The sequence below is a fragment of the Bos indicus x Bos taurus genome, chromosome 10 (assembly GCF_003369695.1).
Source record: "Bos indicus x Bos taurus breed Angus x Brahman F1 hybrid chromosome 10, Bos_hybrid_MaternalHap_v2.0, whole genome shotgun sequence".
In the NCBI taxonomy this organism is placed as follows: Eukaryota; Metazoa; Chordata; class Mammalia; order Artiodactyla; family Bovidae; genus Bos; species Bos indicus x Bos taurus.
Genome location: NC_040085.1, coordinates 8,351,537 through 8,365,192, shown reverse-complemented (window position 1 = coordinate 8,365,192; position 13,656 = coordinate 8,351,537). Strand labels below are relative to the sequence as shown.

The 13,656-nt window shown below is 44.2% G+C and overlaps 1 protein-coding gene across 2 annotated transcripts in view; it reads right to left on the bottom strand.

Annotated features, from left to right (window-relative positions):
* The window catches only part of MAP2K5 (mitogen-activated protein kinase kinase 5), a 270,926-nt gene that overhangs the window by 30,490 nt on the left and 226,780 nt on the right, over positions 1–13,656 (bottom strand). For both annotated transcript variants that reach the window (XM_027553050.1, XM_027553051.1), the window contains one exon: positions 12,951–12,996. In XM_027553050.1, the coding sequence (XP_027408851.1) occupies positions 12,951–12,996 (46 nt within the window). The remainder of the gene's footprint in view (positions 1–12,950; positions 12,997–13,656) is intronic.

Sequence of the window (13,656 nt, the reverse complement as noted above, 5' to 3'; positions counted from 1 at the left end):
AGAACATGCTCTGCCTTCAGTTTTTGCCATAGATTGATGAAGCCAGAAATCCGGAAGAGCTCGCGAACTTTCACAGCTTCTCTTCAGAGAAACAGACAGGTGCAAACTGCTGGTCATTATTTCCTCTCTTCCTACTCGGTTTATCTGCACTGAGGTTTAGGCCCCAGCCGCTGTGTCCAGACACGAGCTCTCTGCTCCAACCACAGTCCTCCAGATGCAGGACAAGGCCAAGGTGGAGGGGGATAGAAGGGGTGAGCTGAGCAAGCATCCTGGAAGAATGAACAAGCACAGACTTGCCATTCCATGTTTCTCTGTGGGGTGTCTGTCTCAGTTTTGTTTTGGATTGCCTCAGCTGCAACTGTCACAAGCGTAATAACAACCCTCTGCCCACTATGCACCAATATTAGCTTTGATGTAGTGCAGAGCAGTCCTATATTCTTCCTGGCTGTGTGACTCTAGGCAAGTCAATTATCCTCTCTGAGCCCCAGTTCAATGTATCAGTAAAACGGGAATAAGAATAATCTTCATAGTGTTTGTGTGAATGTCAAATGAGATATGATATACAAAAGATCTCTGTAAATACATGCGTATTTAAAACTGTGATCCGTTAAGCTTAATTCTTCTCTCTAAAGTAAAGCTTTTCTTTCTTTAAGGTTAAAAATTAGAAGACTGAATTCATCTGCAGCCACAAGTTGTATGCAACAGTTGCTCCGATTTCAAGTAATTTCAGAGAAAATAGGTATAGTATGGATTTTGACTAGTGTGTATATTAGATATAAGCTATGTCTCACATATGTGCAGAGAGTAATACACTCACAAAAATACCCCAATGTCCTGCAACGCGTGGCTCAGTTGTGACCCCATTCACAAAGCCTCCCCAGGCAACCCTGGCTGGAAGAAATCTTGCCTTTCTCAGAGCTCATTGAACCTGTTAAATTCGTATCACTTCAGTTCAATAATTATTTATTGAGCATTCAATGTGGGGCTAGGGATTGGGCTAAAGCTGAGGTACAAAGATAAAGATGACTTGATCTTTTCCTCTAGGAACCTGTGGTCTTGCTTAAGGCCTGTTACATTACTGCCACAAAGTGTGAAAAAAAGCACTGAGCGACTTCACTTTCACTTTTCACTGTCATGCATTGGAGAAGGCAATGGTAACCCACTCCAGTGTTCTTGCCTGGAGAATCCCAGGGACAGGGAAGCCTGGTGGGCTGCCATCTATGGGGTCACATAGAGTCGGACACAACTGAAGCGACTTAGCAGCAGCAGCAGAGGTACTCGGCCAGAAAGAAGGGTGGCACACAACAGGAAGCCAGCAGCCCTACTGAAGGAGGCCTGGCAAAGCTTCAGGGGCTGAGCCAGTGGGGTTTTGCAGGCCGAGTAGGAGTTCACCACATGAGTGTAAGGAAAGCACATTCTTGATGGAAGAAATGGCACATGACATGACCGTGTGAGGATGCCTCACATGTTAATGGACTGTCAGGCTGTCAGGGCATAGGCTGCGTTTACAGGAGCACAGTGAGGTGGAGGGCCAGGTGAAGGCAGGCAGGAGTAGGTGCAGGAGGGCCTTTGCCAAGTCTGTCTATCCTGTGCTTGGCTGTTCATGCCCTCATATTCCTTGCTAGACTAGAAACTGGTTGAAGGCAGGAGGCAAGATTGACAGTGTTTCCTCGGCATCAGGCAGGACGCTCTGCCCAGAGTAGACACTCAACAAAGAAGGGTGGGTGTGTGCTGACATTCTCTTCCTGTCTCACAAGAGCAGAAGAGGCTGCTGAAATACAAACCTGCACCAGGCGTGCAGTGCGTTACAATTCAGCCGGCCCCCGAAAAGCTAGCCTCATGCCTGCCTTTGGTACTTAACCCACTTTCCAGATGACACGCACTGCTGCCTGCACAGGTGAGCTGCAAAGGGGGCCATTTCCAAAGGCGGGAAGCCGAGCTGCCCAGCCAGGGCTCTGCGGACCTCCCTGACAGGGGAAGCCAAAGCTCGTTTAGGAGAAAGAACTTTCTAGCCCTGGGGCTGGTGCCTCAAGCCCGGCAAACGCCAGCATTCCAGGGCTGCTGATTTGCCTTCCCGAGAGCGAGAGTATTCCAGAGGCAAGCCTGTGGCTTAAAAAAAAAAAAAAAAAAAAATCATGTTTAATTTAAAAATTAGAAACTGGAGCAGGCTGTGAGCACAGGGGTTGATTGAAACAAAATTTAAATTCCTGTCAAGCCCATTTAAACACGGGGGCCCTTCATAGACAATTAGCTGCTCCCTGTGAATGCTGAATAAACTCAGGCCTGGTCACTGCGAGCAGAGAGGCACCTACTGTGAGGCGCTGAAAAAAAAATTAACTAAAATCAGGCTGTATGAAATATTCAGCCTTCCAGTATATCACAGGGGTTTGAAAGTGTAAACAAGACAAAAATCGATTCCTTAGTGCCCTCAAATCAAGCCCCCAAAATGGTTAGGGCATCTGTTTCTGCTAAATTTTGTTTACATCGGCAGATTTGCCTTAATTGCAGTTGTTTATTTCTCATTGTCCCTGGGGCCCTAATCTCCCGATTACTAATACTTAACACTCATTTCACATCTAAAGCTACTTCTAATCCTCAACAGGTTTTGGGGGCTCTTAAAATTATTGAAACCACAGAGGCGGGAGAGACAGCCTCTTTGTGAAAGGAACGTTTTCTTATCTACTACCAGCTGGGCCCAATCATCACCAGGGATGGCTGCAACAAAGGTGGTAAAAGGCTCTCCCACAATGACTGCTGCTCCACTGGGGATTCAGGGGATAAAAAGGAGCTTTGATGGAAAAATCTGAACAAGAGGCTAAAGCAGTCCAGCCAAATAAAGTTACTGTCATAATCAAATGCTGTCAATCACCATGAAAATCCAATTAAAAATGTCTCAGCACAGCCCTCTTAAGTGGAAAAATGTACCCTATGTACACAAATTTTTGTCAACTCCACACCAGTCCCACAATGAGAAAGTCCTCCTATTCACTGAACCCCCCTCCCCCACCCCCAAGTTTAGAAAGAGATGCGGGTCATTCAGAAGCAGTCTGAGGGAGCTGCGACGCACACAGGCTACTGGTATACAATTAAGAGTTAATCGGGTTCCATTTGAAAATTCCATTTTCATTTGTGTTGAGGGAACCTTTGCACGAATAAACGAATGGTAACTTATTCTCCTACTTCAGAATCAGTGACCATTTATATTAAGAGAGCGGGGAAACAGTAAGCCAGGATACTGGAAAGAAACGAGTCCATTCTCCAGCAAATGTCCCTCGGTAGACCATGGCCTAATGTTCAATTCTAATCTTGAAAATTAAATAGAGGAGAGAAGGCCCAAATGTCTCCGCTGCCTTTCTGCAGTCTCTTAAACGGCTAAGTAAACCTCAAGTTATCTGCAGGCAGATCTGACCCCCCAAATAGCTGTCTACAGAAGCCCTCACTGAATCCACACAGCTCCTGGTCCCCCAAGGTCTCTCTTGAAACTGCTACAAATTAAAAAGCAAACAACCCATTAAACAAATCCAGCTGGTTACAACTGTAAATAGGTGGCTTCTAATAACTTTCCAGCCCTTGAAATTCCTGGCTAGATTCATTCATTATTGATAAGTATTGCATCGATTTATTGGAGTGCTGTTGATGTTGTTGTTTGGTTGCTAAGTTGTGTCCGACTTTTTGTGACCCCATGGACTGTAGTCCACCAGGGTTCTCTGTCCATGGGATTTCCCAGGCCAGAATACTGGACTGGGTTGCGAATTCCTCCTCCAGAAGATCTCCCCGACCCAGGGATCAAACGTGCGTCTCCTGCATTGGCTGGTGGGTTCTTTACCACTGAGCCACCAGGGAAGCCCTTATTGGAGCGTACTTACAGGGAGACGTGCACTTACAGGAATTGGATGGGGAGACAGTGGAAACAGTGTCAGACTTTATTTTTCTGGGCTCCAAAATCACTGCAGATGGTGACTGCAGCCATGAAATTAAAAGACGCTTACTCCTTGGAAGCAAAGTTATGACCAACCTAGATAGCATATTCAAAAGCAGAGACATTACTTTGCCAACAAAGGTCCGTCTAGTCAAGGCTATGGTTTTTCCAGTGCTCATGTATGGATGTGAGAGTTGGACTGTGAAGAAAGCTGAGCACCGAAGAATTGATGCTTTTGAACTGTGGTGTTGGAGAAGACTCTTGAGAGTCTCCTGGACTGCAAGGAGATCCAACTAGTCCATCCTAAAGGAGATCAATCCTGGGTGTTCTTTGGAAGGAATGATGCTGAAGCTGAAACTCCAATACTTTGGCCACCTCACGCAAAGAGCTGACTCATTGGAAAAGACCCTGATGCTGGGAGGGATTGGGGGCAGGAGAAGGGGACGACAGAGGATGAGATGGCTGGATGGCATCACTGACTCGATGGACATGAGTCTGTGTGAACTCCGGGAGTTGGTGATGGACAGGGAGGCCTGGCATGGTCGCAAAGAGTCGGACATGACTGAGCGACTGAACTAACTACAGGAAAACAAGTTTGCTGCTTTCAGTAGCAATTCCCAAGTCACAGAGACTGGGCTTCAGGATTGTTTTATATTCCCCCCACAAGTGGCTGAATGACAGGATTTTTCAGCCTCATCTGTTATTCCCAAGGACTGGGGGGCAGGGTGGCCCACATCTGACATGGTGATAGACAGAAGACCTTGGGGTCCCCTGCCATCAATTTAACCTGAAAAACGTGCTGGCCAGGTGGTCTCCTCTAAGTCTTGACTCTCTAATGACCTTTTGACTTGGAAGGAACCATCAAAGGTGAATTCTCAAGTGGTCAGAACACATGCCAAAGATCACAGGTGCTCTGAGCAAGGACTGCTTCACACTTTCTTGCTCTTCCTGTCCTTCCAGGGTGGACAGCAGAGCCCTGGTGCCTGTTCTGATGGGTCTGGCTGTACTGGTCGTTAAAAGCTGAGAATGGTATCCAAGCAAACAATGTGATATCCCAGAAATTCTATTATTTTGGAACCAAATGATTTCCCCACATGACCTCTCATAGCAGAAAGTCAAACAAGAATCTCGGATCAGATCATGTAGTTCTAGTGTGGCCATCTTAACTCATACTGAATATCAGAGCCCAGGATGGCTTGCTCTTGGGTGAGTTTCCCCAACTTTACTCTGAGTTCCTACAGAACAGGGACACATGATGTCATTTTTGTCTTTATGTCTAATACAGTGTTTTATTACAATGAAGTAGAATGAGTGGCACATGCAAAGAATAATCAATAGTGCTATCTCTTCTTTTAGTCAGAACAGAGAGCATGCCTGAATGACAGCCACATACAACTAAGCTAGGAACTGAATTAAAGATCAGGCTCTTCTTTCAAGGAGCTCACAATCTAGTTGTAAGGAGAAAAACATGGTGTCAAACTAGTGAGTTTCACTTGGACAGTTTTTAAAAGCAGCAGCAACAAAAAGAGCCCCCAGGACCTGCTCCCTGGTCCAAATGCCAGAGATTCTCTGACTTGGGTTGGGATCTGGGCAGTTTCTTTTAAAACCCACTCAGATGATTCTGATGAGTTAGGAACCCCTGCACCACATGGGCCAAGCTGTGAATTTACCATGAATATATTATTTTATGTGATGAAGTGCTGTTTCAAGTTGGAGACAATAAATGGTGGAGGGATTCTGAGCAGGGAGCAGGCACTGTGAAACAGAGGAGTGAGGAAGGCTGCAGGGAGGAGGAAGGCAAAGTCTGAGGACGGTGGGGAGGAGGGCATTCTAGGTTGAGGCCACCACCCAAATAACAGAAACTCCCTGTGAACTGGGCAACCTCAAAGGAGGAACAAATGCAGAATCCACCCATAAGACCCAGCTCAGCCTGGGTGAATGTGGCAGAACACTGAAGAGGCCCCACTGCTGCATTCACCGCATCTGAGGCAATGAAACTGTTCCTGTGGCCAGGGCTATGCAGCCACACTGCGCCCTGAAATGATGCTGGGAAGATGGCAGTCAGCTCAGTAAACAAGAAAGAAGACTTGCAGGCAGGAGTTAAAAAATCGCAATCTTAAACAGGCAAATCATCACCATATTAAGAGATCGGACTTGACTGATGGAGGAAAAAAGTTATCCTTAACTGGGAAATTAAAACTGTCAGATCACTATGATCAAGGAATGACAGATTTTTATCTATCTGTATATCTCTGGCTATGTGCATATATACAAATACATTCACACGTATACACATGCATTTATCTGCTAGTCTGGTGAAAAGATTAAGCAGTCACATGAAAAAACAAAGCTTACTTTCTGGGGTTATAATCTCTCTGTTCTCGCTGAAGTGCTAACATGTCATCAAAAATTCAAATTAAAGCTGTCTGATTCAGTGTGATCTCAAACATCCAGACAGTGATTCTGCCGTTGTAATTATGTGCAATTAAAAACTAAAATCAACTTCTTACTAGTGCTTTCCTATTTATAAGGAGACACAACACAGATGATTTTAATGGCATTTAAAACTTGAAAATAATAATAATAAATTCATTACGTGGTTCTCAAATGGACTCTATGTGGAGCCCCCGGGCTTCTGTGATGTCTTTTGTGCTCGGAGAAAATATTTAGTTGAAGTTTCAATATTATCCAGTTTCCCTCTGCAAATCTGGGGTGTCTTGGCCAATGAGCTGATGTGCACTTTCCAAAGAAAAACCAAAAGCAAAAATGGGGTCTGCAAGAACTGGAGGCTAGACACACGTGTAGGTCTGGCCCTAAGGGTCTATTTTTAATCCATGGTCCACGTGATGCAGCAAACTAGCTAAAGGGAGTAAATGACCACCAAGTTCAGAGTCGCTTGTTAACCATCACTAGCAGCTTAAAAAGCTTACATTACAAGCACATGGTCCATGAGCGCTGGGCAAGGCGCTATGTGCGTGGAAGTGTGCCCTTCCTCATTTTTGTGCTTAGGGACTCAGTAAGCACTGGACCAAAATAAAGTGGAACTTCATCTCTGGTCCAGTTAGTAGAATATGGTGATAATGCTGAATTTTATCTGAGTCCTAGGCTCCCAGAAAGCAGTAACAAGTGAGGAATCTCCCTACTTCCATGTTAGCTCCAAAGACTAGCTGCTCTCACAGAGATAAGACCCCTGTCCATCCTTCCGTAAGGCTGGAGGCTAACTTCCTGGTTTACCTGCCTCCATAACCTTGGCTCCCTCCCTTTGCTTTGAGACACTCCTCACTAAGAAACATTCTCCCTATTGCAACAGCCTGACTACAATCATCTCCTTAACCATCCAGTGCATTCTGTGGGTTTGAGTCCCATAATAAAGCCATTTGGTCTGAACTCAGAAGTTCAGACTATTCGAGAAGTCACACTGGAATTTGAGTGCTGGAGATAAAAATCCTAACATGATGGTTCTTCTGATTTTTAAAAGGGACCCTGCCCAATTTATCGCATACCTGGATTCGCTTAGAGAACAACGCACCCAGCCTATCTGAAAATGTAATTATAATCAGGTTTTGGATAAGCAGAAAAGCTACCAGTGACAATGTAATTTAGAGGAGTTAAACAAGTTAACATCTCTTTGCAAGTAATTAAATGTTTAAACAGATTTTTCTGGAACAGTTTGGTGTTTATTAGCCCCCAAACAATACCACCTCCAGTACATAAAGCCTTTTCTGAGAAATGAGATGCCTTCAAGTTTGCAGCTGCTGGAATTCAGATGAAGGGGGAAAAAAAAATCTTTCTAAAAGCACTATTTTGATTATAACTGACACTCCTCCCGCAAGACCCATACTTGCTTCTCTGGGGTTTCCAGCCCCGCTATTTACTTGCTTTCTAAGCAAAATGTCAAATTTCAATTGCAAACTGCAGTCTGTGTTTCTTCTCAGGTGCCTGAGTGGAAAACCAAACCTGAGGAAATGCTGAATGAGGATGCCCTGCTCTGGAACGTACCAGGAAATGCACAAAGTACCAGGCATGATTATGGGAACCTGAGGAGAAAACCCATGTTTTTAAACAATTACTAAAGCAGTATAGTAACGGCATAAAGACAATTTCTGCGCCAGCTTGTTTCTCTGAAATTCTCTCTGCCACTGAACAGCTAGAACAGATAATAACTATTAGTAAATCAAACTCCTCTGCAATATCCAGCTGTGCCTCACACATTTACATACAGATAGAATGGGTATATGTTTTTAATATGTATGTGATACGTACTTGTACCACAGCCGAAGCGCATGGTACAAAGGAGGGGGAGAATGGCAATCGGATCAGCATGAGATAATAAAGTGGCCTAGATAAAGTATTAGCCAGCGATTGATCTCAAACCGGGAGGCGGCTTCTTCTGACCTGATTACTTACTATGCATAGATTCCATTAAATAGAGCTTAGACATGGAAAGATTCTGGAAACACTCTAAATGCATAGAAGGATCTACAGCGCCCTGAACCTAAATTGTAACTGCATAGGTGCCCATGGCCCACACCGTCCTGGCTTGAGTCAAGGCCCACATTCAGGATAGGCTGAGAGGTTAAAGGGCCGCCTGACAGCTGGTGGGAAGCCCGGCCGGCTGAGTCCCACAGGGAGGGCCCATCCCTTTCCTTCCCTCCCCCATGCCAGCAAGCATTTCACCCTCCAAATGAAGGCCCCCCTCCAGAGCAGTTCGCCTGGTCCTGGCCACAGAGCTCCTGTGATCAAAGTGGGAGGGAAGTGAGAAGCTGAACAATCACTTAGGGTCACAGTCCCTCTTTGAAAAACTGATGACAGCCATGAATTTCTCTTTAAAAGAAAAACGCATATCCCCACAAGCATACGGTTTGGGAGTAATTTCAGGGGCTCTAACAGACTTCCGGAAGTCACTGACCCTAGGTCAAGCACTGCTTATCTAGTCCATCCCTTTCATTCTCAGAAGAGGACACAGAGAGTGGGGAGGGACTAGGGACCCGCTGACCAGGGAAGGGAGGCTTTTCTGCTAAATCAGCCTGACCTTTACTATAAAGGGACCTGGAAGGAAGATTAATTCCTCAGAAGGAATTCTCTGTGGTTTATACAAATGGTCTGTACAGAAAGGTTGCTCACCATGTGTCTTTTACTTAAAAATATGTAGACATATAATCTGAACAGCCAAGCCGGCCACACACCTCTCCATCTCCATGCCTTCGTCAGGTTGTCTCTCTCCCTGAACGCCTGAGATCTCAGGGGTAGGATCCTTAATGCTTTGCTTCCCTCAATCTGATGGTTGACGTTTGGGAAACCTTCCCCACCGCCTGCACATCACCATCCTCTCCTTTCTTGTTGCAATCCCATCAACGCTTTCCGCCTGGCAGAGGCTGCGCTTTCCCCACAGAAGCTGGAACACCCTTGCTTGGTTGTCTGACGCCTCTGAACACTGTCTGCCACTCCCTCAGAGTTTCTGCAGTGTGGAAACTTAGTTTGCTAAGTTTGTTGGTCTTCAGTCACAGAGCTGGGGCAGCAAGGTCTTTCTGTGCTTTATATCAGGGTGACTTAAAATTGGGTTAATTATGGCATCATCATCAGAGGAGCAGAAAGAGTGTGTGTGGGGGGTTCCTATCTGTCTGAATGTTCCTCACTGCCTGCATGGCTGGTTTTCCTTTGCTTAAAGTTAGCAATAACTAGCGTTAAACAATAACTTGAAGAGTTACTCATGACATAACTGGAGGCACTGAGGAGAGGGAAGATCTTCCCCAAGGATGAAGGACTTCCCTATAAGTGAGCAGGAGTTCACTCAGGAGAATTTACTCAAGAAAAAAGGTACTGATGGGTGGGTGGCTGCTTCTATGTCAAGTCCAAGTTTTCAGACCTGGATACTAGGGTTCCTTCTACCAGAAGTGGAATTTCTTAACAGATTGCCCAGCATGTGGTGAATATATTGCCTACCTGAACCCAACCTTTGTGGGTCTGTGACTCCAGGAGGCCAGTGTCAGTGGGATTTCTGTTGCAGCATCACTGGAGGTTTCACATTGCTCTGCAAAAGGTCTGGGGACTCGGCAGACTCATGCTTTGCCCATCCTTTCCTCTGCCTGGAATGACTCCTTGCAAACTCTCTATTAAAATTCAATCCAACCTCCAAAGGCCCTTTTCAAATGCTACTTTCTCCATATAACTTTGCACAGACCTCTGCAATTCTTTTCTGTAGTTAGTTTATTCTAGTTACTTGCATAGGCGCCTTACCCTCTGCAACACTGTCTGTGTGAGGCGTACTCTGTGTCTTCTGCTGAGTCTAGCACAGGACTCTGCACATAATAGTCGGTGTGTATCTACTGAATTCAGTTGTCTGCCTGCTTCTGCGATCTCTCAAGCTGATGTGGATGCCAATGATGAGAATTCTGAGTTAATTCTTTATGTAGTTTAAGGGCTATGTGCCAGAAAACAGTACCAGTTCCTGTGGATCCTGGCTGGCCTCCCCCAAATGTGAACATCAAGTGAATTTCTTAGTCCAATTTTAAGATATTTCCACTTAGAACAGAAAAACTGTAGCCATCTTAGGAATAACCATGCAAAGCAGAGAGAATTAAATAGCTAAACGGCTAAATGAGTTCTAACATTCTAGAGCCTAAACCTGAGTTTTACGTTTCACCTTTTAAGAATGACATGGTCAAAAACTACAAAGATGATGATTTTTAAGACTCAAGTATTCTTGTATGGAAGGCGACTGCCCCAAATAAAATGACAAAAACCACCTGAGCACTCGCCACGCGCACAGCCCAGGCCCAGAGGTGTGGCAGATTCGGCACCTCTCCCTGTATTCTCATTTACTAAGGCTGAGACTTGTCAGGGACACTCCCAAGTTCATGTAAGAGTTTCTTGACGAGTCTGTAACTTTCTATATTCCTGTCCAACTTCACCTCTGATGTTCTCCCTTGGATCTAGAAAAGGCAGGCCCATAGGGAAATCTCAGCAATCCTGCAGTCTTCACAGCCGATGTGGCCCAAGCTGTGCAGACCATGTTGGTATCCTGCTGGCTGGAGTCACCGGGCTTGGGAGATAAACTGCTCTTTCTGTGAAAGGCAGGCCCCCACCCACAGTGACAAATGGGCTCTACAGTTCATGCATTCCAGAGAATGCTCTCAGCTTCCAGATGGGAGCACCGTCAAATAGGTTGTAGACGGAGAGAGAAAAGGAAAAATTAAAGCCATTAATATGCTGGAAGGAAGAGAGAGACTGGCTCCTTTAAGGGGATCCCTAGGATGTGACTCAGGTTCGTCAAGCCAGGGACAGCCCTCTCTTTCTTACCCCCAGGGGGTCCAATATTTGGGCTCAACCCCCTTGACCGCAGAGGCATCACACGCACTCCTTTGTTCCTGCCCCTCACGGAGGCTGTGCTAAGGCAGGGTGTGCCTCCCTGCTGCTACACCTAGGGGAATAAACTCACTCAAATCAAACTGTGAGCAGTACCAGAAATAATGTGAAATTAAGTATAGGATGGTGCTTCCTGTGACTAAATTTTTCATTGCATCTTATTGATTTATTGATATTTATTAATTAAAAATGTGGGACAGCACACACCAGGGCATATAGTTGTAAAGAGATATATCGGAATATGTCTCCCTTGTCTCTCTCCACACACGCAGCCAGCCACGTATGCTGGCTTCCAAGGCACTGACAGCACCCGCCCTTCAGCCTTGTCTTTACGACTTGCCACCCTGGAGTGGTGTTCCCCACCAACACAGACATCCGGATGCATTTATGAGTGTATGTACGATCTGTAGATGTTTTATTTATAAGTGGCCAACTCACTGCAGCATTGAAACATGCGTTTACACATATATATCTGTTTTATGAAACCCTATTCCTTTGTTTTAATAGCTGAGCTATCCAGCCATAGCATGATAATGTACAAGGTAAATGGGTCTCCATCTCTAGAACCTGTTCCAAGTTTCCTCAAATGTGACTAACTGCATGAATTTCCCAACCATCAGAGACCTCCCCATCAAAAAAAAAAAAAAAAAAAGAAAGAAAGAAAAAAAAAGATGAGTTTATTCTAGACATGCAACCTGCACAGTATAAATTGCAAGGGTTTTAGGGGTGAACTTTAACTTGAAACTACCCTGAAAACTGAGATTTTGCTCCAGGGGTAACATGAATAAGAAAACTACCTTCCTGGAAAGCACATATTATGTAAAAGGGAAACATACTGCTATATTATATTTGGGGATGAAAACTGTATTACACAGAAGTTTGGGTGTTTGGAGTATTTATAAGGATGAAATACAAAGGCTAAAAACCTTTGAATTGATATCATAAAATGCTTATTATTTAAAGTGGTGAGAGAAAACTGATCAGAATTCATCCTGATTGCAACAATCTAGAGACAAGGAATGGTATGCAAGACATCAGAAAGAGTAGACGATAATTATTATTTACCAATGCTCGACGCTAACGTTATTCTAACAGCTTGTGCGTTGTCAAATCAACAATCTGCACTAAATAAATGACCATTTGGGAATTTGTTAGGGAACGACTCTGTTCCTCTCCCTGCTTGACTAAAAACTGTCATTTGTAATCAAAGAAAGCGGCCTTGGAGCTGAGAACACAGCACTTGCAGCCTCACAGTTGCCTCTTTCTGAGGAAGGACTAAGGAGTCACATTTACTTGATCTTTTCCAGCCAATCTAATTTCATTCTACATGAATCCAAGAGCACGCCACGGCACACTCAGAACTTCCTCTAGGATTGCACTAAAAACTTAACATGCTGACTATCCTTTCTGTTACCAAGCCTCTGAATTCTGAGAAGCTGTAACAGCAAATAAGGGCAAGGAGTAACCTAGATTAACTTGGGACCCTTGAGTGTGAGGCAAACGCAAAGGATTCTGCATGAAGCTTCAAAATGGTGACGGGTTTTTAAGAAGTGAAAACTACTATTGGATGTGAGCTTCAAGAGCACCCACCCAAATGAAGTAAATTATACTGGCTTTCTGGAGCCTGTGGATACTTTAAATCTGTAACTAAAAAACATCCACTTACCATCAGTTCCTCAGGTGCCGGCCTTTCTTTTGGCTGCTTTCGCATGCTGTAAGAGAAAAACTCACATTATCCATATCACTTGTAAATCTGTGCAATAATTCCCACCACTGGCTATTTGCTCTGGAATTTGAATGTTTTCAAAATTTACCACGTTCAATTCTTGGTCAAGGCATTAGCATGTATTCTCTCCTGTTTATTTTGGCCTTCAAAATATCAGGTTTGGGGGAAGCTCATGAATCAAAAATACAAAGTTTTTTTTTTGTTTTGGAGTTACTCTTGTAATGCAATCAGTTTAAATTTATCCTAATTCTACTTTTGAAACGAATTATGAAAAAAAGCAGCAATGTTCTCTTCCTGACTTGGTTATCAATCATTTCAAATAAATTTAGGGAATAATATACTTCTTTTTTGGTAACTGGGATAAGACCATAATAAAAGAAATGTGACGATCAGGTCAAACGAGAAAACACCTCATTCCTTCATTACTACTCTGAATAACAAGTCATATATAAAAGGGGTCAGACATCTAGATAATGCTACAAAATTATAAATGGGTTATTACATTATCTTGTCTTTCATTTATTTTGGCTTCTCTGCAAGTTGATAATTCATTAAACATCTGTGGGGAAGTTAAGTTTGCTTAAAGAATCACATTCCTCTTGCAAAATATTTCATCTGACATACAACAGGCGTAATTAGTAGCTGC